At 46.2% G+C, this 24,177-nt stretch overlaps 1 protein-coding gene across 2 annotated transcripts in view; it reads left to right on the top strand.

Annotated features, from left to right (window-relative positions):
- SIM1 (SIM bHLH transcription factor 1) overlaps positions 1-24,177 on the top strand; it is a 61,512-nt gene that overhangs the window by 22,481 nt on the left and 14,854 nt on the right. For both annotated transcript variants that reach the window (XM_033143492.1, XM_033143491.1), the window contains 7 exons: positions 1,753-1,835; positions 3,266-3,355; positions 5,235-5,343; positions 5,447-5,532; positions 12,088-12,287; positions 12,387-12,493; positions 15,808-15,955. In XM_033143492.1, the coding sequence (XP_032999383.1) occupies positions 1,753-1,835; positions 3,266-3,355; positions 5,235-5,343; positions 5,447-5,532; positions 12,088-12,287; positions 12,387-12,493; positions 15,808-15,955 (823 nt within the window). The remainder of the gene's footprint in view (positions 1-1,752; positions 1,836-3,265; positions 3,356-5,234; positions 5,344-5,446; positions 5,533-12,087; positions 12,288-12,386; positions 12,494-15,807; positions 15,956-24,177) is intronic.

Below are 24,177 nucleotides of genomic sequence, written 5' to 3'. Positions count from 1 at the left end.
GCAAGGGCGAAGGCTTGCGCGAAGAAGGCCCGGTGTTTGCGTAGCGCGGGCGCGATCGTTAGCGGGATTTAGCTGCATCAACGACAAGAGGCGGCTCTTGGGCCGCTTGCTTTCCATTCTAAGCCCACTTAGGGGGTGTAATGGGATGAGGCGGCATCGAGGGCACTAGCAAGGAAACGTGCGTTGGAATCCAGGCGCGAGAGAATCTGGATGAGCAACAGAGGAGGCGTGTCCGGGGTTGTAGGCGACCCACAACCCAGCTGAGCCACCACGCCCTTGGACCCCTCCGTACCTTTGACACCCGCATCCTCCCAGTAATTCCAGTGGCACTTCGAGCTGATGTGTCTCTTAGTTTAGCAAAGCACCCCGGATCCACAGCGCACAGATTCTGCTTGAGGTTGTTGATTATTGCGACCACTAGTTGGTTGGGCATAAACTATGCTTGGCACCGCGGGTCTAATCCAATGGTTTCGATTTAAACCGGGAGCTGCAGCCGTTTCAGAAGTCGGAAAAAGAAAACAAGGAGGAGGGAGGGGAGATAAGGAGGAATGCCAGGAACAAGGGCTTTGCAGACAAAGAAAAACCCGCGATTGCGCACACACACACACATTAACGTCCTTTCCTACACGCAGGCTTTTTGGATCATCTGCCTGGTTCTGCCGCCGGGGCAGGCGGAGGCCGGCCTGCTTTCCACTAGAGGGAACAATTCCCGACACAGGGGGACTGGAAGAGACCATGGGGGTGGGGTGGGGAGGAAAAGTGGGGTGGAGGTGGTGGGATTAATTCATGAGGACACGCTCTCAGACGTCATGCAGCCCCACGGTTTTAATTAGGATTTGTAAGTCGATCCTATGACTTCCCCTCCGAATAACGTTCCTTCTAGAGACAGGACTGACGCCCAGAGAAGAGGAGGGGAAATTTCAAGGCTTCCTTCGTGGCTGGGGAACAGCCCTTCGCCTCCCAAATAAAATTCCCTCAATTTGAAATCTGCAAAAAAGATGCGACGAAGTTACGTATTAACTGTAATAACCGCTTTTGCCGCTTTTATTTTATTCGGAGAGCTGAATGGCCACACAACCGTTTGTGTGTTTACAGGAGCTGGCTGCTTGTTCACACCCAGTTTGGTGTTTTTATAAATATTGAACAGAATAGTTGTGGCTAAGCTGAGCACCCCCGTCATGTTCGTTTCCACGGCGTTTCTCTCTTTCCAGGGCCCTCCAAAGGGAATGGGTTTAGTTGTTCCCCACATTTCTGGCAGAAAAACTAGTTTCTGGGTACCAGAAATTGGTTCGTCGTGTATGAAACGGATGTATGAATGTGGGAAGAAAATTTTCCAGAGAGCCAGTTGGTTGGATTTCAATTATTCGAGAAGCAAAAGCATTCCAGGCCACCAGTCAGAGCAGAGGTTGTTATACTTAATCCAGAAAAACATAAACCCGCATTTATTTCAATCGAATTATCATTCAATGAAGTGGTTTCAGGCTGGAACGTCTGAAGTCCAGTCAATGGAAGCGCAGCCCAGCTGGAAAGTCGAAAAAATATTATCTTTATAGTTTTATTATTCGTGACCCCTCCCCACCTCCTCTTGTACTGCCAGGTGGAAACCACAGAATAATTATTCTTATTCAATGAATATATACCGCTGATTGCCAGACCAGGCATTAGGACCCTAATTATTATTTCTGTTATTTAATAAATTTGTATACCGCCCTTCATCCGAAGATCCCGAATAACGCGGTGATGTCTCCACAGGACTTGGAGAAGCCTGGGGCCACGCGAGTCGAACCAGCCCTTTGGACAACGTTGGGCGCGAGCTGGGATCTCACCTTTTGCAGGTACTAGTCCGGAATGCAGCTCCTTAAGATTTTTAGTGAGAGCCCGGGCAACCCAATCGAGATAGCGGCAGACTGGGAAGGAAGGCTATAGAAGGCTCGTGATAGAAGACAAACACGGGCTTGATGCTCTTTCCGACGAGTTCCTGAATGGGCTTGATGCTCTTTCCGACGAGTTCCTGAATGGGCTTGATGCTCTTTCCGACGAGTTCCTTCCGACGAGTTCCTCAAGGTTTGCAGGTCATTGAAACGGTCCCCTGGGGAGCGACCTGCAGATCTGTCGGGCCCCAGCCATGTAAAATGTCCTTTCTTTCTCTCCCTGATAAAGTGCCGTCAGGGGAAACGTCGCGTTGACTTCTGTGGTGGGCCTATGGCAAGTCTGTTTCAGGATTTGCGGGAGGGTGGGGTCATATTTCGGCCCCTTGTCGTTGCCAGTTTAATAGTGCCAGGGAGCAGGTGACAGATAAGGCCCTTCCGCCTGGGATTGTGGACACTTTCCGAGAAGACAATCGCGGTTTAAAGGGGCAAGGCCAATAATCTGTCTCATATGATCTCCGGAGATACTGGAAGGCTGTTAATGATCATTATGCGTTTTTATATAATTCAAAACCATATCGCCCAGAATAATTATACGGGTAAGGGCAGCGTTAGCAACGTTTGAATCAATGCACGACTGAGATAAGCACCGATACTGATTCTGATTCCATTCAAGATCAGTAGGATAATTTCAATTCCGCTGAGGGTTCTGAATCAGGGAGTGAGTTTATATCTACACTACAAGCTGAAGTCAGATATCTGCTGCTATATATTCTCCAAAGAATCCTGTGAACTGTTGGTTAATGGGAGATTCTCTGAAAGAGAGCTTGGAGATGAGAGACCCCTTTAGGGGAGAGAGAGAGAAAAGGTAAAGGTGTCTCCTCCTCCCAAGGTGGGACCAAGAAGGAGAAGGAAGTGGGAAGTGAGGTCAACAACTCTGAGACTATCACATCTGAAGGGAGGTATACAGTCTACACAGTTGGGTCAGAAAGATAGTCTAGGAAATTTGGTTCTTCTCATTGTCCACTTTCCCCCCATGCAAATCCCATCAGCCTAAATACAGGAAAAGGATTCCCAGGGGACAAGGATTGTGGATTTAGGATCAGATTTTTAACTGTGATGGCAATTGAATGAAGGCCTGTGTTTTGCATTTCACACACTGTCTTGGACAGTGCAATCCTATACATTTCTATTCACAGGTAAGCCCCACTGAGTTCAGTGGTACTTACTCCCAGGTAAGTGTGTATAAGGATTGCAGCCTGAAAGTCAAGGCTGCTCCTCGCTCCTCACTCCTCACTTGTTGAGGCCTGGAGGAGAGAGCAAAGAAGGGTTGGCGAGGACCAGCATCTCATAAACCAGACTTTACACATAGCTCTTTTCTGCCCCTTTCCTTGCAGACTTTGGACGGTTTCATATTTGTGGTAGCTCCGGACGGCAAGATTATGTACATCTCTGAAACCGCCTCTGTTCATTTGGGTTTGTCTCAGGTATGCTATGAATCCAGGCAAAGAGGGAGGGGGAGTCAGTTTGATGAACAACATTCAAGGCCAGGAACCTCACATGCGAGACCTGAATACTTCACCTCCACTGCTTTTGGTGAGCAAGGCAGGTGAAGCCAAGCCTGTTTGCTAGTGCAAATCCTAGCCCCATTTACTAGTCAGTCCCATTCATTTGGAGGGTTGGTTTTTTTTTAGCACATCCTTTCAAACTGAGTAAGATGTACTTCTGAGTAAACATGCACAGGGTGGTGCTTTCAAGTCCCATTGAAGATAACTTCAGTGCAATCCTAACAGTCTGGTCCTAAATGTACAGTACTTATTTATTAATGAAATTTGTATACCACCCTTCATCCACAGATCTCAGGGTGATGGACTTTTTGGGAAGCCTCACTGGGTTCAGTGGCACTTCACTGCAGAGGAACATAAACAGGACTGGAGCTTAGGAGACATTTCCACTGCGCTGGAAGTCCATTCCATTAAACACTCACATAGTGTTTAATTGAATAGACTTGGGGCATGCTGGCACTCAGTGGCTTCCAACAGAATGTTAAAATACAATAATCTATTAAACATTAAAAGCTTCCCTAAACAGGGCTGCCCTCAGATGTCTTCTAAAAGTCTGGTAGTTGTTTTTCTCTTTGACATCTGGTGGGAGGGCATTCCACAGGGCGGGTGCCACTACCGAGAAGGCCCTCTGCCTGGTTCCCTGTAACTTGGCTTCTTGCAGCGAGGGAACTACCAGAAGGCCCTCGGCACTGGACCGCAGCGTCCGGGCAGAACGATGGGGGTGGAGACGCTCCTTCAGGTATACTGGACTGAGGCCATTTAGGGCTTTAAAGGTCAGCACCAACACTTGGAATTGTGCTTGGAAACGTTCAGTTGTCTGGAGAGGTCACTTCCTGGTTCACATGGAGAAGCCGTTGCCAATGGAGCCTAGCAAAAGAAGCATGCAACTATATTGAGGCAGCACCGGGTGTTGAAATTTTACATCCTTAACAATTTTGTGCCTAGGGCAACTGCTCCTGTGGCTCCCCTTGCTATGCTACTGCTGGCATGCCCAAGGTACAATTCCAGAAATCTCTGTTCAGAAGATTGGCTGAGCTCCTGTGCATGATGAATTCTGTGATGACAAGGAGGTGAAGCTTTGACTCATCTTGCATCCTGGGCTCCTTCAAGAGAAAGAGTGGGATATACATTCAATTTACAGTATTTCCCTTTACAGCTCAGGCAAAGCTTCATCTGTTGAATTTCTAGTCACATTTAAAGGCACAGCAAACCTGCCAAGGATTGGCAACCATGCCTCTTACTTGCTGCCAGTCTTGTGCATGTTTGCTCAGAAATAAGTTTTCATTCAGTGGGGGTGTGCTCAGCTTTAGGTCCAAGGCTGGGTGTGGAGCCTGTGGCCGCCCAAGAGTTGCTGAACTCCAGCTCCCATCATCACTGTCCAATGACCATGCTGGTTGGGGTTGATGGGAACTGGAGTCCAACAACTTCTGGACAGGGCCACCCCATTATTGGTTTAAGGTATCCAATTGCTTGGTGCAGATGCCAGTTTGCAACTGAACCTGAACTGTCCATCTAATTCGAAGAGCCTTGCTCCTTTTCATGGTGTGAATCGACGTCCTTCGTGGGTGCTTCAGATTCCAGACCAGAACCCGAAGAGAGAAGCGGCTCAATTCCATGGAGTGGCTTAATGGGCTGAAGGTGGCTGAGATCACCCTGGGTATAGAATGGGGGCACGTTGTGTCGTCATCGATGGAAAGAAAGATATAGCAGGGGGTTGAACACTAAATGACCCATTAGGTCCCTTCCAACTCTACAGTTCTATTGTTTTCTTTCCCCTGCCCCCGATTCCTCCCTCTTGCAGGTTGAGCTGACAGGCAACAGCATTTACGAGTACATCCACCCAGCCGATCACGACGAGATGACCGCCGTCCTCACCGCCCACCAGCCGTACCATTCCCATTTCGTTCAGGGTAAAGTTCACCGAGTAAAGCAGCGGGTGGGAAGGAAGGCAGTGGCCGGCGGCAGAGAGCAGCCTCTTCCTTGACATGCGCATTGTGCCCCCTTGTTTACTAGAGTACGAGATCGAGCGCTCCTTCTTCCTAAGGATGAAATGCGTCTTGGCCAAAAGGAACGCCGGGCTGACTTGCGGAGGCTACAAGGTAGGTGGGCTCATGAGCGCCAACTAGCGGCAGAGCGAAGAACTGTTTGCGCTTGGACTTGAGTTGAGTACAAGGGTGCTTTGAAACCTTCACTGATAGGGATACAGTAATCGGGACTAGCTGGAGATGTGTAGAGTTGCATCATGTTTCCAACTCGATTTGAAGGGCATTTACTTGGCAGCCAATCCCGCCCGTTTCCCTGGGACTTGATCCCAATGAAGGCTGAGATTCCTTGCGCACTTGTTTGGGAGAAAGCCCCACACAGCGGGACTCACCTCTGGGTAAACAGGCATAGGATTATTCCGTGAGCCAGCAATCATCTGCATATTTGGGAGTAAGATCCTCAAAATCCCGGTAATTGCTTTCGGTAAAACTTAAAGGCTGTGCAAATCCTGTGCATAGAGAAAATAAGGCTGGAAGCGGTAGACGGGGAAAGTGCTCTTGTGCGCGGGCCCTGCTTGCAAGTTTCCCACAGGCACCTAGGGGACAACAGTGAGAATTGGATGTTGGACTAGATGGGTCACTGGACTGATCCAGCAGGCTCTTCTTATGTGGTTATGCTGACCAGCTTACTATAGAGTAAGTTCCTTGGAGGTCAATGGTTGGGATTTACTTCCAAGTAAACGCACATAGGCTCTCACTGTAAGTGTTCTGGGCCTGGAGATTTTGGGGGGGCTGTAAGCTCCAGTGAGGTCAATGGCACTTACTCCCAACTAAGTTGCCAAAGTCCAGGCTAGTGCTGTCAGTGGAAGACATTTCAGAGTAAACATGTTTAGGATCTGGTTGTTGGCTTGCTTCAGCTCTAAACCACTGAGTCTCTTGGGCTTGCTGATAGGAAGGTTGGAGGTTCAATCCAGGCAACGGGGTGAGCTTCCGTTGCTCCGCCCCAGCTCCTGCCAACCTAGCAGTCTGAAAGCAAGCCAGTGCAAGTAGATAAATAGGTACCGCTGCAGCAGGAAGGTAAAAGGCATTTCCATGCGCTCTGGCTTCCATCATGGTGTTCTGTTGCGCCATAAGCGGTTTAAGTCATGCTGGCTACATGACTCAGAAAGATGTCTGTGTACAAACGCGGGCTCCCTCAACCTGAAAGCGAGATGAGCACCGCAACCCCATAGCCGCCTTGGACTGGACTTAACAGCCCAGGGGTCCTTTACCTTAAGCACTTTCAGTGGCGAAGTGATACATTCTGAAGTGCAGGCGCTCTTCATGATAACTCCCCATAGCCACTCCCCAGTTGACCAAGGAGGACATTATGGCTTCAGTTACCATGCCAACTTTTATAAATTCAGCCTCAGGAAGAGTTCAGGAGGACTCCACCGCTTGCTCACGGTGGCTTGACGTTTTGGTTGACCACAATAAAGGGGCTTTGGAATTTTCCCACAAAAAGGCGCCAGTTTACCCTTTAGCCCCATATGCCGATGTCACCTCTCTCTTCCCCTGCTTAGTGGATGGGTTTCTCTCTGAGGAAAGCTTACTTTACAGACAGAGGGTTGGCCAACAGCGTCCTAGGAGATGACGTCATCGCCCCTCCGGTGACATCAGTGGTGGCGCTTTCTCTCTGCTTTTTTGAGTCGCGAAGAGTCGGACACTACTGAATGACTGAACAACAACAACAAAGCTGAAGTCTGCGATCGTATACACGGCTCTAGGAACAAATCCCAGTGAACTTTCCTCCCTAGTAGATATGCCTAGGGAGGCCTCAAGAGACCTCAGAGTGCCCGCCTGTCATAACGCAGCAGCTTACTCTGTTGAGCTGCAATCTTCACTCCTAAGAGTAACCTCCACTGAATTCAATAGGATTTACTTCTGAGTAGGCATGGTTAGGATTGCGTTACTGCAGTGTTTTTCAAGAGCCTTGTGTTTCCTGGAAGAAAACTCCTTTGATTTCGGGGCTAACCTAGTTGGGAGCAAGTCTGTTGAACACTAAATCACGTGCATAATATTCGACTGCGGGGAATTTAGTTGTGTGAATACCGGTAATTGCGTAGTTTCCGAAGGAGGGAAGGCCTGTTTTCCGATTTTTTACTTGCTTCCGGACTGTGCCTAATTCTGTCGAGGACGCCTTTCTTGAGAGGCTTGAGAACTAACTGCCCCTCCGGCTGCAAGGTGGCCCACGTAATCCAAAGGGAGGCTGCCAAGTAATCGCCCTGAGTCTCTGTCCCATGGGCGTACCGAAGGGGGGGCAGGCGGGGGCAGCTGCCCCCCCCCTAGAAGCCAGCTGCCCCCCCCCCCAGAAGCAAAAATGATCGGCGCCGGGCAAGAGGAGCCGCATCTTGGGCTGCCCGGCGCGTCCATTTAGGCCGAGGAAGAAGCGGGGCAGGAGGAGAGGAGCGGAGGAGGAGGCTGCTGTCCCTGCCGCCCAAGTTCCTCCCTTTGCCCCCCCCCCCTTGCCCAAGGCAGCTCCTGTCCCGGAGGCAAGGAGGAGCGCGCTCACAGCGGCGGGGCGTCAGGTCTGTCATTCCTTCACCCCAACTCCTCTGGTTTGCCCCTTTTAAAGTTACTTTACTGCTCTGGAGTTGGTGTTTCCCTCTGTCCCCCTTTTTCTGAGCTGTTTAAAATCCCTGCTTTTCTACCGCTAGCAAAAATATCTCCTGGGTTGGTGTTTCGCAGCGTCCTTTTACCTGCCGCTAGCAATTACTGCTGTTCAGCCCCTCCCTGCCTTTTGCTGTGTTAAAACCACCGGGTCTCCTTGTTGTGGCTTCTCCCTGTTCCTTAGTTGCTGTTTTGCCCAGCAGCATTTAACCCTTTGTTTTCCACTTTCCTGCCTTCAAGTCTTTATCAAGTCTGCATTCAAGTCTGGTGACTTCTTTTTCAGTGTATCTGAAGAAGTGTGCATGCACACGAAAGCTCATACCAAGAACAAACTTAATTGGTCTCTAAGGTGCTACTGGAAGGAATTTTTTAATTTTTTTAAATGAATTTCTCAATGCATTTAAAAATGTTACTTTCCTGGGAAGGATTGCCCAGGTGGGCTGGCGATGATAATAAATACTCATATTGTGAAAATAATAAAAGGTGGGCTGGCGATGATAATAAATACTCATATTGTGAAACTGTACAGCCGGAGACCATTTCAGGCAATTGCCAGCTCATAGATCCTTTTGGACCTGGAAAAAGGCAAAACGGGTGGAACAGTGGCGGGGCAGGAACAAGGCATAACAGGGTAGAACGGGGTTTGCAAGATATAAAAAGGACTTCAAAATTCCTGTCCATGAACCTCAGCATTGACCAAGATGCTACATAGTGACCTTCATAGGAATCTGTGGCTGAAGGGGCCAGAGAAGGGTTAAAAAGGCAATGCATTGGGGGAAACACCCCCCTCCCAACAACCTGGAATCAAAGAGAGAGGGGAAGGAGGGAAGTAAAGCTCCATCTCATCCCTCCCAGCCCAGGTCCATGCCAGGTGGGGGAAACAAGAGAAGACTAGATGAACAAACTTGGCTCTGTTGGAAGAGGGTGCCAACCTCTGTGGCATCCCCCCTTGGCAGAGTGGAGCCCACTCCCCAGTCAGCCAGGTAGGGAAGGGGGAATTGGGTAAGGCGGGTAGAGGGGCAAATGGCCCTAAGGATGGCTGGAGTGCCCCCCCCACCAGCTAGGCTGGGAATAACTGGTTGTTTCATTTTTTTCTAATTCCCAACATTCCAACTATTTATTTAATCTGCAAATAAAGCAGGGGGCGGAGTCATAGCTCTGTGGCAGACCATCTGCTTTGATGCAGAAGGTCCCAGGTTCACTCTTTGGCATCTCTAGTTAGGGCTGGGAAGTGGGAAAGACTCCTGAAGAGCCACTGCCAGTCAGTGTGGGCAATACTGAGCTAGATGGACCAAGAGTTTGATTTTGCATAATGTGGCTTCCAATGTATCTATGTCTTAAGGGGAGGGTCATCCCCTTAAGTGGTTAGAACACCTTGCACCCAAGTTTTCCTCCCTGGCATCTGCATGTATGGCTAAGAATCTCCCTTGCCTGAAACCCTGGAGAGCTGCTGCCAGTCAGTGTATGCAGTACTGAGCTAGATGGTTTGACTTGGGGAAAAGTACCTTTCCAGTAACACAGTCCATATTTGTTTGTTTGTTTGTTTGCTTGTTTTCTTTATTTACTACATTTATACTCCTCCATTTCCCCCAAGGTGTCCAAGGAAGTAAACATGATTTTCTTTTCATCTTTGTAACAACTCTGCAAGGTTGGCAAGGTTGAGAGAGGACAACTGGTCCAAGGTCATGCAATGAGCTTCTTGGCTGAGTGGGGATTTGAACCTGGGCTTCCCTCAGGTCCAACCTAGCCCAACATTCTTAACTGCTATACTTCCCTGGCTCTCTTATTTGCTTAATCCAATTTTTTTCATGCTCCTGCCAACCTAGCGGTTCGAAAACACGTCAAAGTGCAAGTAGTTAAATAGGTAAACAGTGTTTCTGTGCACTGCTCTGGTTCACCAGAAGCGGCTTAGTCATGCTGTCCACATGACCCGGAAGCTGTCTGCAGACAAACACTGGCTCCCTTGGCCTACAGAGCGAGATGAGCGCCGCAACCCCATAGTCACCATTGACTGGACTTAATCTGTCCAGGGGTCCTTTACCTTTTACCTTTTACTTCAAAAATACAAGGAAGACACTTTATTTTCCAGTAAGTGAGGAAGAAGAATGCCAAGCAAACTTGAGTAAATACTACTGGCTCACTTGGGCTTCCTATGGACAGAGGACTCCAAAAAGTTTGAGAAATTATGAAGCCAACCCCTGACAAATCTGTTTCCAAAATGTTTATGTAAACATCAGATACTGTAATTCTGGAATGAAGCTAGGATTACTTTTACTCATAAAACATATCAAGGTAGTTTAAACCAGGAATGGGTAACCTTTTCCATGAAGGGCCATTTCTCAGGGGTGGCATACTAGTGGTGGGCAGGACAGGTGCAAAAAATGGGTGGGGCCCCTCCTTTTCTGCCAGTTTAACAAGGGACACATGACCTGAGGAAATGAAATATTACTTTTATAGAGGGATAACTTAACCAGAGTTGTATCACTGGCCTACCTAGCTCCATGGTGTCTACACTGACTGACAACAGCTCTCTGGGATTTTTATGCAGTCCTATTCCAGCATACCTGGATATGTCAGGGACCGAACCAGGGACCTTCCGCATGTTAAGCAGATGTTCAGCCGCTGACGCCAGTTCTAGAGTAGACCACACATTTAAAGCACGTGACTTCCTCTAGAGAATCCTGGGAACTGTAGCTCTGTGAGTGGGAAGCTACAGTTACCAGGATTCTCTGGGTGAAATCATGTGCTTTAAATGTGTGTTGAATGTATGATGTGGGAAATGGGAGGCACCCTCCGGAGGGATCTATGTACTCCGGCGCCGGATATGCTTAAGATGCCCCTGCACCTAACCTTACTACGCCTCTGGTTATTGCCCCCTGCATCACGGGAGTCCTGGGCCCATGTCATGCCACCCCGCCAGCCAAAAGGTCGACAACTCTGGGAAAACGGGGGGGGGCGACCATGGCTTGCCCCCCCCTAGTTTTGATCCTGGGTATGCCCCTGCTCTGTCCTACTGACTCTCCAGTAATTCCAAGTGTTTTGCCAGCCGATCTATATCAGGCACATGCAGAGTTGTAGTAATAGATTTCTGTCATCGCAAATAAACCACGCGACCAAGTTGGGTGAGAAAGTCAACCGTGCGATACTATAACGTCTGTCTACTCAGAACTAAGTCCCACTGAGTTTGGTGGAGCTTACACCCAGGTAAGTGGGTATAGGACTGCAGCCCAAAGCTCTAATCCTATCCACGTTTATCCGGGAGTGAGCCCCAGTGAACAAATTTACTTCCTCGGAAACACGTGAAAGCGCGCACCCCAATCCTATGCATATTGACCACTCGCCAGAGGCAATTAAAGGGGGGGGGATCGTCCTGCACAGACTTCAAACGCAATACACTTAAGTTTACACTGTTCTCACGTTCTGCTGAGAGTCAATAGGTGTAGATAATAAGCCTCCTAATTGCGGGTTAGTTGGAGGATGCCGGCACCCCACTTGATCACAGAGGAAGATGAGTGGCAGGTGAACGTCACCTGGTTTCATTCGGATGACTGAGGGGGAGTAGCGTGTTGATCTAGAGAAGAAGAAATAAAAGATCGTTAGGAGGCTGGCATACTCCTTACGACCAGCTAAATGGGGACCCGGAAAAGCGGCCTGCAAATAGACACAAGAGAGCGTGCAAGCTTATTTCCCTGAGAAGCATCGGTTGTAAACTGATAAACAAAGTCCTGCCTGGCTGTCGTGGCCCTTTCAGGCGCGCAAAATCAATCCTTGGCGCTGTAGTCACCACCAGACGGAGGGGAGGGGAGACCAGCTGCGCGATCCTCTGAGCGTTTACATTGAGGGAGGCACATCCACGGTGTCGAGTGGGGCTTCCACACTCCCTCTTTCGCGTGTTTACTGTTTGAGGGTCTCCGTCCCGGAGAGATTTCTGTTTGCGCGCCAGCTGTTTCACAGATCGCTGACCACGAAGGGCAAGCTGAACACCCCTCTCGACTTGAGCGGATCTCTGTGTCTCCCCAACAGGTCATTCATTGCAGCGGCTACCTGAAGATCCGCCAGTACAGCCTGGACATGTCTCCCTTCGACGGCTGCTACCAAAACGTCGGCCTGGTGGCGGTCGGCCATTCCCTGCCCCCCAGCGCCGTGACGGAGATCAAGCTGCACAGCAATATGTTCATGTTCCGGGCCAGCCTGGATATGAAGCTCATTTTCCTCGATTCCCGGTAGGTCGGCGTCGGGGTTTCCTCTGCCCTCTCCCTAACAGCTCCTACGTGCCAAATCAAAGCAACCGACCAGCTTTCTCTCTCTTTCTTTCCTGGCAGGGTAGCCGAGCTGACCGGTTACGAGCCTCAGGACCTGATCGAGAAGACGCTTTACCACCACGTCCACGGCTGCGACACTTTCCATTTGCGCTGCGCTCACCACCTGCGTAAGGAGCCTCTCCTCTTAGCACGCTTGAAGCCCCTCGCCTAGGCAGGTCGCGCTGAGTTCCCTGGGCCTTACTCCCAAGTCAAAGTGGGCTGGCTGGTGGGCTGTCTTAATTGGGTATTTCCACGTAGCTGCGTGCGATCCTAATCACGCTTAATAGAAGTCATGCTGCGTTCATTGGGACAAGCATGCATAGGATTGCGGTAGCTGCTGGGAGCCGGGAGAAAGAGTGAGAAAGAGTAGGCAGTACAATTGAAACATTTCCCCAAAAGCTGATCAACAAAGCACCATTCTATTGAAATAAGACCTTAGGGAGGAAAAGTCTTCAACACAAAGCAAATTTGTCTCCACCACAGCCCTTTAACCACAAGTCAGGCAAACTCGGCCCCCCAGATGTTTTGGGACTACAACTCCCATCACCCCTAGCTAAAAGGACCAGTGGTCAGGGATGATGGGAGTTGTAGTCCCAAAACTTATGGAGGGCCGAGTTTGCCTTAAGCACACGAGGGGACAGGTTGCACTCCACTTGACAAAAGGGTATCTTTTCTTTCATAGTTTGAAGGGATATGTGTTTGGGATTAGGGGTTGAGATTCCAGCTGAGTCCCAGAAGACCAGGGTTCCTGCACCTTGTTATTGTCTTGCAGAAATTGGGGATTCCACCTTGCAAACCATACCTGTTGAAAGCCCCTCTCCTGTACTGTGATGGTCAGGCACACAGGGGCCCTGGTCCTCTTTTGCGTTGGTCACCCCATCACTATGGCAAAAAGAAAGTCCTCCGTTATACTGAAAGCTACAGGAATAGATGTGCTTCATGGATAATCAACTTGACTTTTGTGTAGAGGGGGGGGGATGTGTAGATGAGTTTTCCCATGTCATTCCTTAACTCCAAAATAATCTCAGGCCTATTAAGGTAATAAAAGACCCAACTCCACCCCTCTAGAAGGTTTATTTTTAGAAAGCAACAAAGGATATGCACTTCCTTCATGCCTTCTGCTGAACTGCTTTATGATGTGTTAATGGTGGTTGATGGAATAGACTTGGCTTGAATAAATGACATGGTTTGAGAAAGGGCTGTGAGGAATCGCCTCTCAAGCCTGGTATGAGCGGGAATGCAACTTCTTAACAGTAGAACACTTTGGGTTTAGTCTTCAAATCAATTACTATTTTTTAAATTTTTGTTAAGTGATTTTGATGGGGAATCCATACTACCGCCTTGCCAACCTTTAATTTTGGTTTCTCTCTTTTGGTGTGTTGGTCCCTGATTCTAATTATATTTACAATCCTGTAAGGTTCATTTTAATTTAGGGCAGGGCTTCAAAGAATCATCTGATGTTAGTGGCTTGGAATGCACTTTTCCAGAGCAGATCCTCATCACTGCTTAAACCGGCTTGCTGCTTGGTTTGCTCTTTCCTAGCTCTGTGCTTGTAATTGTAATACATAATTGTGATAGAGACAGAAATTCAGCTTGCAAAAGGTATTCTGTGGGTATTGTTAAAGGTGGATAATGTCTTTCCAAAAAACCACAAAGGGTTAGCCCTAGCTGCTATTGCAGACTTCAGAATAAATAGAAGTGATCATAAAATTGTTCTTAAGTTGGAGACACTGCACAAGAAGGACTGGGGTTTTTGTGTCACTTTAACAGCACAATCCTACATGTTTCCACAAAGAAGGGAATCCAGCTGAGTTCAGTGAGGTTTTCTCCCAGGTAAGTGGGCATAGAATGCAGTTTAATGGTGCAATCCTATGCCCTTTTCTAGAAACACACTTCTCACAATTTGGGAGTGGTGATAAAAGGGGATTGGTTTATGCCAGTTCAGTGGACATAGATTTATTTTGGGCTTGTTGTAGGTGGGGCTGGTACGGCATTAGAACCTTCTAAATCTTCCCCTGGCATGCCCCTGCATCACCCTACATTGCAGTGTTAGGGGATCAAAGATCTGACAGGGGATCATCCTCTCTGAGGAGGTCTGATGCATTCTATTACCTCTGGCCATATAAATGCAACATAAAAGTCTTAAATCCAATTAATCCAGGTTGTTTTGGTTTGTGGTCCACAGCTTTTGGGACCCATCCTAATTAAATCTAAGACTATAGCTTTAAATGTGTGTTGCATTTTTAATTGCTGCCATTCTGCATACACTGGCTTGAAAGTGCCACTGAAAACAATGAGACATTTAAGTAAACATGGTAAAGACAGGCTTGCAAAATATTTTGTTCATCTTGAGCCCCTTTGAGTCTCAGATTTTGAGTGTCCAGTCTAAATTCTAATATATTTAACAAAATTTGGGACAAGGGTGAGCTCTCCATATCTGCATTACAAAGACAGTGTAAAATTTGTTAAAGTTTGGTAATTCATAGTTAGGAAGCTTTACAGTACAATCTTTTATGACTGCTCAGAAGTAATTCCCATTAACTACAGTGGGTCTTACTCCCAGGTAAGTGTGTATAGAACTGTAGCTCAGTCTGCTTTCAGAATTGCTATGTTGATGTTTGACAGAGAAGGAGGTCATGACAGCTGAACCCTTTAGTAGTGTAGACACTACAAAGCCTTTAGTCTCTCTCATGACTGCCAGGAAAAGGCATTTTCACTAGAGACCATAAGAATGCCTTTTAATCTAACTGCTGACACTTGTGAACTCCTGTAACATAATAATCACATGCCAGAGACTCATTTTAAATTTGATTGACACCCTGGCTGGGAAGTAGACTGACTTTTGCTGTTAATGATTGATTGTGCTTTTGAGTTGCCATGCCCTTACAGTAGAGCATTACGTTTCTACCATCTGCCACCACTTTGGTCAGAATTGTAATGGGAAGTGCGGCTTCTTTCAAAATAGGTGTAGGACCACAACACCCACCATCCTTGGCCATGCTGGCTGGGGCTGATGAGAGCTGGAGTCCAACAACTTATGGAGGACCACAGTGTAAGTCAATGTGGTGGTCTGGAGAGGTGCCACTCTTGAAAAGACATAATGTGCTCAATGGCCTGAATGTACATCAACACAAATATCGAGGACTGGCAAAGCCACATTCTATTTCTTTGCTGAGAACACCGACAACATCTCTCTGAGTTCACTTCTAATTGGTCCCACTCAATGCTATTCAACCTTGTTGAAGCTATTGGGAAGTAGTTCTGGATAAGAGACCACCCAGTTGCTCAGAGCTTTCTAAAAAGCAGGGCACAAGTTAAATCACTGAAATATGATAAAGAAAATGGAGCCCTTGTAGAGATTTGTTAGAGTTCCTCTTTGAAGGAAATACAGAAATGGAGCAACTGCTCATTAAATAAATCAGCCCTTCTATTTCTTTTTCAGTGCTAGTGAAAGGTCAAGTTACCACAAAATACTATCGCTTCTTGGCCAAGCAAGGTGGCTGGGTCTGGGTGCAGAGCTATGCCACCATTGTCCACAACAGCCGATCTTCACGGCCTCATTGCATCGTCAGCGTCAATTATGTGCTCACGTAAGTACTAAATCCCGCAAGGCTTCTTGTTACTCCCCAGCAGAGTGCCTGTGTCAACTCAGTGCGAGAGCCAGTGTGGTGTAGTGGTTAAGAGCAGTAGACTCAAAATCTGGGGAACCGGGTTTGCGTCTCCACTCCTCCACATGCAGCTGCTGGGTGACCTTGGGCTAGTCACACTTCTCTGAAGTCTCTCAGCCTCACTCACCTTTTGTTGTGGGGGAGGAAGGGAAAGGAGAATGTTAGCCGCTTTGAGACTCCTTCGGGTAGTGAAAAGCGGGATATCAAATCCAAACTCTTCTTCTTCTTCTCACATGAACATTGGGGCATTGCACGCCAAAGTTCTGCTAATGCGCCAGTCCCATGAGTCTTGGAGAAGGGCTGTTGGAGAAAAATAAGTGCTTGATGGATTGCATCAAAGGTGCTCTTCTTTTTATTTTGCCTGTCATGGAAGTGCTTTAAGTGGGGGTCATAAAAAAAGGCAAATATTTCAGTCCTGCCAAGAAAACTCTCTTTGGCCCAGGGCTTGAGTTGACAAGGCCCATCCCTCTCCACGAGCTTGGTAGGAATCCACAAAGTTCTTTCATCTGCCTGAAAGCTTTTCCCTCCTGTCTTCTTCTGTTTCCCTAGAGGGGAAAGAACAAGATTTAGGGCTTTGTCACCCCTTGAGTTTGCTCCTTCTCCGCCTTTTTACAGTTGAAGGGGGCACCCTGCATTAAATAAAGTTTAATGCAGCGTAAAAGAAAGGTTTCAACGTACGGAGTTATTTATACTTAACAAACAGGACATCTGTTTTTCTTTTGCTTCCAAAAGGGGGGGGGGGAACCTGGGAGTTTGAAGTTCTTAATTTTATCCAGAGTCTCTATCAAAGCCCCATGATTTCTTTCTTGTTCAAAGGGATGGAGACTTGCATGGAACTAGGTGGGGTGACCAGAAGGGGTTCAGTTAGCAAACTAATAAAATATAGGGGGGAAGGGGGAGGAAGAGTAATGAAAATGTTGACTTTTGCCCCTCACTCTTTATCCCATCATTGTTAATATTTAGGCACTGCCAGAGGTAGAGGTCTACATGGATGGTGTTAGATGGCATACTCAAGGTGATTCCCATGTGAATTTGTTACCTCTTAATGCAGTGCACAGAGCAATCCCTAGGTATATTAACTCATAAGTACATCCCACTGTGTTCAATAGATAAACACTCAGACTTAGTTGCTTTCTGTTTTCAGGAGTAGAGTTGTTAAAGGGTAGTTAAGGGGAGATTCTCTCCCACCACCTGTAATTTATTTCTGGCTGTACTGGCTTACCTGTCAATAAAGTCCCATTGCTCTCAATGGGACTCACTTCTGAACAGACATGTCTAGGATTGCTTTCATGCAAGGTGACATAGAAAGTACTATGTGATTTGGCTCACGTGTGTGATGTTTTTATGTTACAAAAAGGTAAAAGTAGCCAAGATCCATATTAGAGCAAGATTACCTATATTAGGCCAACCCAAGTCATGTGCTTTCAATGAAGAGAGTGAGAGAGACCGTATATTTAAAGCACACTGTTCCCCCCCCCCAAGAATCTTGTGAACAATACTTTGCACTTCACAGAGCTACAATTCCCGGCACCCTTAACAAACTTAAGATTCTTGGGGAAGCTACGTGCTTTAGATGTGTGGTGAGGATGTAGCCAGAGAGAGAGAGAGAGAGAGAGAGAGAAGCTGGTAATGCAAGAAACTGGAAGCCAGCATAGAATTCCAATAAAAACAGCCCTTTCAGTACCTTTGTATTCAATTTAAGGAAGTTGGTGGCATTGTAGCACAATCGATAGATATGGATCCAGATGAGGGGAACAGTATTTGAGGAGGGCACAGAAGAGGGAAAGTATATTTATAGGGGAGGGAGAGCCTGTGAAAAGCACCTTTCCTTCAAGTGACCATTGGGGTCTACCAATGGGGAGCGGGGAACTAACTGTGTGTGTGTGGGCACTTTCCCTCCATCTTCCCTCTGGTCAGCCTATGCCCCAAGGTGTACCCAGAGCTCAACACTTGTTTCTGTCTCAACAACATGCTTTGACCATAAGGAATCTGAATAATAACATTTTTGTTAAAATTTGTGGGACAGTGAATTTTTTGCCCACTCCTTTTTACACCACCTCCCCGCTATTTTCCTTCCTTGTGCTGTCTTAGGTATTGGTTCCAGCCTGCCTTGCTAATTCTGAATACTTAGAGAATCTAGGTGTGGTAATTATTTTAGATTGCTTGATCTGGATTGTGTATCCCCAGCCCACAGGCTTGCTAATTGAGAAAGTTCAGGTGCTTGTTTTGTTGCTAATAATGTTGTCACTGCGGTGATTAAAAAGCGACATCCTGTGGCTGCTGATGGAGTGATCGCAGTTGCTGGTTACAGCGGTTTACCTGGCACATCTGGTTGGGCCAGTGGGCTGGCTTGTTTCTCGTTACTGCCAATTAAGTAGATTTTTGCATTGATTCTCTTCTCTCTTCTTTGCTTTGATGGAATTGCTTTGCTCTGTTTTGAAGAGGGTGGGCATGGCCAGGAGAAGGAGTAATAAGCAAGTGACCTTAGGTTCTACTGTAAAACCTCATGAACTTGCAAATGCTCTAGGACAGTGTTTCCCAAACTTGGGTCTCTGGCTGTGTTGGACTACAACTCCCACCATCCCTAGCTAGCAGGACCAGTGGTCGGGGATAATGGGAATTGTAGTCCAAAAACAGCTGAAGACCCAAGTTTGGGAAACACAGTTCTAGGAGATCCCTATTGCACAGGCTGTCTTATTCCCAGGGATGCCAACAGGATGTCCTGCTAAGGCAGTGTCTATTCTTGCCAAGTATATTTATTTATATGGATCATCAAAAATCATTGTTGTTGTTTGAACAGGATTGAAGGTTGACTTGGATGTGGGCTTTTGGTGGCCACCAGATGTTGTTGGACAACAACCGCCTTAGTCCATGGGCATTTGCTATTCTGGCAGAGGCTGAAGGGATTTTGGGCCCAACAACATAGAGAGGGGGCCACAGGTTCCCCAACCTTGATTTACATGGTTGCAGTCTGGGAAGGAAACCCAAGGTTTCCCCAAAGCATGTATTTATTTAGAGCACTTTTACCCCACTCTTAAAGAAACTTCTTAAACAGTTTAGTCCCACCCTTGGGCATGCAATCTAAAGGACAGGACACAATAGGAAAGTAGATTGGGAGAGAATAGAAAGAAAAAAGCAAACCCAGGCTTTAGGCTCCCATATCTGGAATTACATCACCAGGTTTACCTGCTGAGTAAGACTAATTATTAGAGAGCTAGCAGGAATCCCGATTGGGCAGCTCTCGAATATAGTTTCTTTGGACCTCTTGTAGGGTGGACTAAACTTGGCTCCATTTTTATGAAATATCCTATTATCCTGGAGACTATTAAAGCATCTATAAAAATTTGGATGAATATAAATAAAAATAAGGATGACTCCTATCAGCATGAAAAATTAACAATATGGGCCAACCCAAAATTAAAAATTGGTAATCAAGTAATAATTTGGTAAAATTGGATGAAAAAGGTATTTTGACATTGAATCAATTAATTGATGAAAATTACGAATTTGTGGAATATAAGACTTTGCAAGTAAAGTACGGATTAACCAGTGAAACACAATGGCAATACATCCAATTGAAAAATATGTTGGAAAGGTAGTTTGGCCCTGATGCTATAGCAGCATCAAAAACACCCATGCTGCTGCAAGATTAATCTGCAACAAAAGCAAAAAACTCTACACTTGCACTATATAAAACCCTACTCAACAGGAAGAAATATGATTTAGAGTATGATAGACAAAAATGGAGTGAAGAGTTAGGGGTACAGATAACAAATGATATATGGGAGTCAAGTATAAGACTTATTCAACAGAAAATAATAATCAGAGTCCACTGGATTCCAGCAAAACTATACCAGAAGAAAATAAAAAGTGCAGACAATTGTGGAAGTAAAAATGTGAACATAATGCATATGTTGATTAACTGCCTGATGATAAGATCATTTTGGTGTGAGGTGAGGATATTTATAGCAAGAGTAATAAAAAGAAATTGTTATTTAGGGGAACTGAATTTAATTCTAAATTATATTCCAGAAACATGGGAGATTTTAAGGGGTCAAAAAAAATATGGATGTACTGTGCTATATTAGAAGCAAAAAAGCTTGTTTTGATGAATTGGAAGAGCCGCAAAAAGTTTCCATTGAGCACATGGATTGATAATATGGACAGATCAGCTACATATGAACAAATTGCATGTCGACGCAAAATCAGAATGGATAAATATGAAGAAATCTGGAGTGAATGTTTAAGTGATAAGGTGGACAGTGGTGGGAAGTAGAAGGAGGAGAGAGAGGTGGGAAAATATTGTTTAAAAGGTGTAGTCATAGGTATATCAGTGTATCCAAATCTGAATTGTCAACTTGTGTTATTACTGTTATTAAGGTTTTTGTTGTATGTGTCTTTTGCGGTTGATGTTTGTATCGAAAAATTGATTAAATAATTTTTTTAAAAAAAAGCAAACCCAGGAATATAATAACAACAACAATTCTATTATTTATACCCCACTCATCTGGCTGGATTTCTCCTGCCACTCATTCTTACAAAGTTCTTCCAAGGGCCAGCTGGAATGGAAACAGTGCAAGGAGAGGGGAAGCCAGCAGATTCTAGTCTCTTGGCTTTTGGTCCAGCTTCCCACATCTCCCTCTGCAGCAGACTGCCAGCAGCTCCATAAGGCTCCTTCCTCCATCAACTATCTTGTTAAGAGCTGATGGAGTGGTCCTGATTTCCTTCTCCTGCCCTGCTGCAACTGGATAGAATGACAATTGCTCAATGGTGTTACTGGGGAGGAAAAGGCTGATTGGACTGTACCATGACTTCTTCTTGTTGTTGTTCAGTCGTTCAGTCGTGTCCGACTCTTCGTGACCCCATGGACCAGAGCACGCCAGGCACGCCTATCCTTCACTGCCTCTCGCAGTTTGGCCAAACTCATGTTAGTAGCTTCGAGAACACTGTCCAACCATCTCATCACCATGACTTACCAATAACTAAATATGACAGTCAGAAAACAAGAAGCTGACATATAAAAATATGTTACCTGTCAGGGATGATCATATGCTTTCACCTTTAGGGGACAATATGATGATAATGCTCTTCTCCCAGTTTGTTTTCTGATGATAGAATGTGATGGAACCCTGGGAACTGTTCATTTAAAACGAATAACTGAAGGTATTATGTGTAGTCTAAAGATAAACTTATTTGGCTTTTCAAGTAATGACAGACAAAACAAACCTTTCAGGACGCTGGAAAGATTTCACTGTATATTTTGTTGTTGTTTCCAAGTGCTTAAAACCTCCTTGGATTGTTATGGGCTACACCGGGTCAATAGGTGGGTACAAAATAAACATTTCTATAATTCTAGGGATATAGAGGCAAAATTCTGCAAGTCAAGAGGCAAGTGTGGGCAGGGCAATGGATGTGACCTTTGTACAATAGGTTACATTTCAGCCATACAAAAGCCCAGCACTGGGGGGCAGAGAGCAGGCAGGGGCGGGGCTGGGGCACACTGCCTGCAGGGGCGTGGCTCCCAGCACACGCTGGGGGGCAGCCGCGATGGCACCCTACCAGGATTGCACTGCTGGGGGGTGGTGTGCTCCCCCTGCACTCTTCTTCCTCCGCCAGTGCAAAAGCCGGTTGTTTTTTTCTACACACCCGCAATCTCTTCATCCTTCAGGCAAGCAAGACACTTGATCACATTTCAAGGACACATTGGTACCAGGCAAAAGGACTTGAGGAGGGTCCAGAGCAGGACTGGAGATATGCGTCGCTTGAGAGGAGAGGCCTGGGGAGCATCCTGAGGGTTACATAGAGAGGCCTGAGATTATCCTTAAAATAACGGCCAGTGCAAGGGTTACTGATTCAACAGGAAAGTGTGTTTGCTGATGTTAGGAATCTTAGGCTGCATACACACCATGTATTCAGCACACACCCTTCCCAAGTACCCTGGGAACTGTAGTTTTAAAAAGGCTGTTGGGAACTACAGTTCCCAGAATTCTTTTTTTGGACAGTGTGTACTTTCTTTCTTTTTTAAACAAAATTTATTAGCATTTTCATAATATAACACAAACCCAACCCCACACCTACAAATACAAAAACAAATACAATTACACATAATGTCAGGATTCTTCTTCTCATTTATATACCTTACCAAAAAAAATAATTTCTAGTTCTGAATCTTGACGTTTGACTTCCCCCGCCTATTCACCCTCGGTTTTAAATCAATATACTATTTCCTTAACAACTTTTCTCTATAAAAAATTTAACTTTACTTAACGAGAAAAAAGAAAAAACATATTTATCTTAATCTTTGCATTTTAACCTAAATCATAACCAAATATTCTTATAGCTAAACTTATTTCTTCTATCCTTTATCATGCTGCTTTTAACTTAAAATTCAATATCTCCTTACTTATTTAAAATAACCTTGTAATTAACAGACTTCACACTCCAATCTCGGATACCATGGCAGACCATTTAAATTATACATTTAATACTTCAACCCACTCCCCCTCTGTCCATTGTCTTTTTCTGTCTTTCTCCAAAGCCAAATCTCCAATTGTCTTCCTCTGAGTGTCCACAGATCCAGGCAGCATCCACAACAAACCCCGCATCGAGCCTCAGGGTGCTCATCATCTCCATTCTGGGCTCCTCCGTTCCTTTTTGTTCTTCTTCTTGTAAAAATCTTAATTCCATGTCCCTTGCCCCCGAGCTGCCACCTCGGAGTCTGGATATTATAAATTTTCCCTTTTCAGGTTCCTTTTCCCGGATTTGCCCAGCCATTTCAGACCATCCTTGAAGCACCCCTCCCAGCTCTTTGCCAAGGCTTGATTCCATTGTGTAAAACTTTTGAAAAGCCTCCTCTGTGGAAAGTAGATCCTTTTTATGAATAATTCCACTCAAAACTTGTAGTTTCCGATTAAGCAATTCCATCTGCAAGACAGTGAGCATTTCCTCATCCTTTAAACTAGAGTTCGATGCCAGCGCGAGCACAAAGTCCAGCATTTTAGGAGAGAGGGTGAGTATCAGATTTCAGTTCCTGTCTCTTCCTTCCTTTGTTTCAATTTTTTCCCATTTCTCCAAAGCCGGAGTATAAAGACCAAAACTTCAAGTGGAGATATTTTTTCCTCAGTTAACCCCCGAAGGGAAATCTCAACAGACTCAGTTTTCAATTTCCAAGTACTTTCTATTGATTGTTGTAGCAGCAGTCACTTAAAGAGTTAATTTCTTTCACCACCCGAAGGGAGGGAGGCGGGCTGCCTTTCTTCTTTCCCCCAGATCGTTCCAGGAATACAAAGAGTCAATCAATTACTCACAGCCTCTGGGTTCTTATCAGCTCCTTGAAAACAGGTAGAACTTAGACGCTCATCACAGGCTTTGTCGCCGCATTTACATCCCGGTTGGGGCATGTCCCCTATAGCCCGGCTCCGTCGTCCCTTCACCCCCACTCCCCCTTTACAGGGGGAGCGAGGGAAGGGTTCGGAGCCACAACGGGCACAGCCGGGGAGCCCAGGGTGCGGGACGCTCTTCCCGCACCCCAACCGGAGCCCCGCTATGCGGCTGCAGGGCTCCTGACCCCCGGGATGAACTGGGTGCTTCGCAGCCGAAGCATCCCACGACCACCCATAATGGCGTCAGCCGCCAGAAGTCCGTACTTTCAATGCATGCATGTATGGGGTGTACATGGCCTTCATTGGCATCAGATTATCTTTGGCACCATAGATGCAGTACATTGGACTGCCCATTTATGATCTTAAGGAAGAGTTTTCTTGAATTATAGGTTTTGTAGTTTTATATTCCCCATCCCTAACTTTCTCACCAGGGGCACACCAAATGCTGACCCCTCAAATCACTTCTACAATTCCTCCCTCCACCTCTGCTACTGTTAGGTACACAATAACAATTGCATTTATATATTCAGAGTCCAAATCTCACATTTATTTTACCAGTTTAAATAAGGGTGCTGAATGTATATTTAGTCAAGCATTACAGCACCCAGGGCTTAAGCTGATTAGAAATGAATAAATCCAATTAAGGACCATGTCTGTGAAATTTGATAGGTCACCAGCATGAATGAACTGTTTGCACAGTAACAATAAACCCCCCATTAATGATTAGCAACTTACAAGAGGTTTAATCAAGGATCAAATATA

The sequence above is a fragment of the Lacerta agilis genome, chromosome 3, assembly GCF_009819535.1.
Source record: "Lacerta agilis isolate rLacAgi1 chromosome 3, rLacAgi1.pri, whole genome shotgun sequence".
Taxonomy (NCBI): domain Eukaryota; kingdom Metazoa; phylum Chordata; class Lepidosauria; order Squamata; family Lacertidae; genus Lacerta; species Lacerta agilis.
Note: the sequence above shows the minus strand (reverse complement) of the source record. Positions and strands in the feature narration are given on the sequence as shown.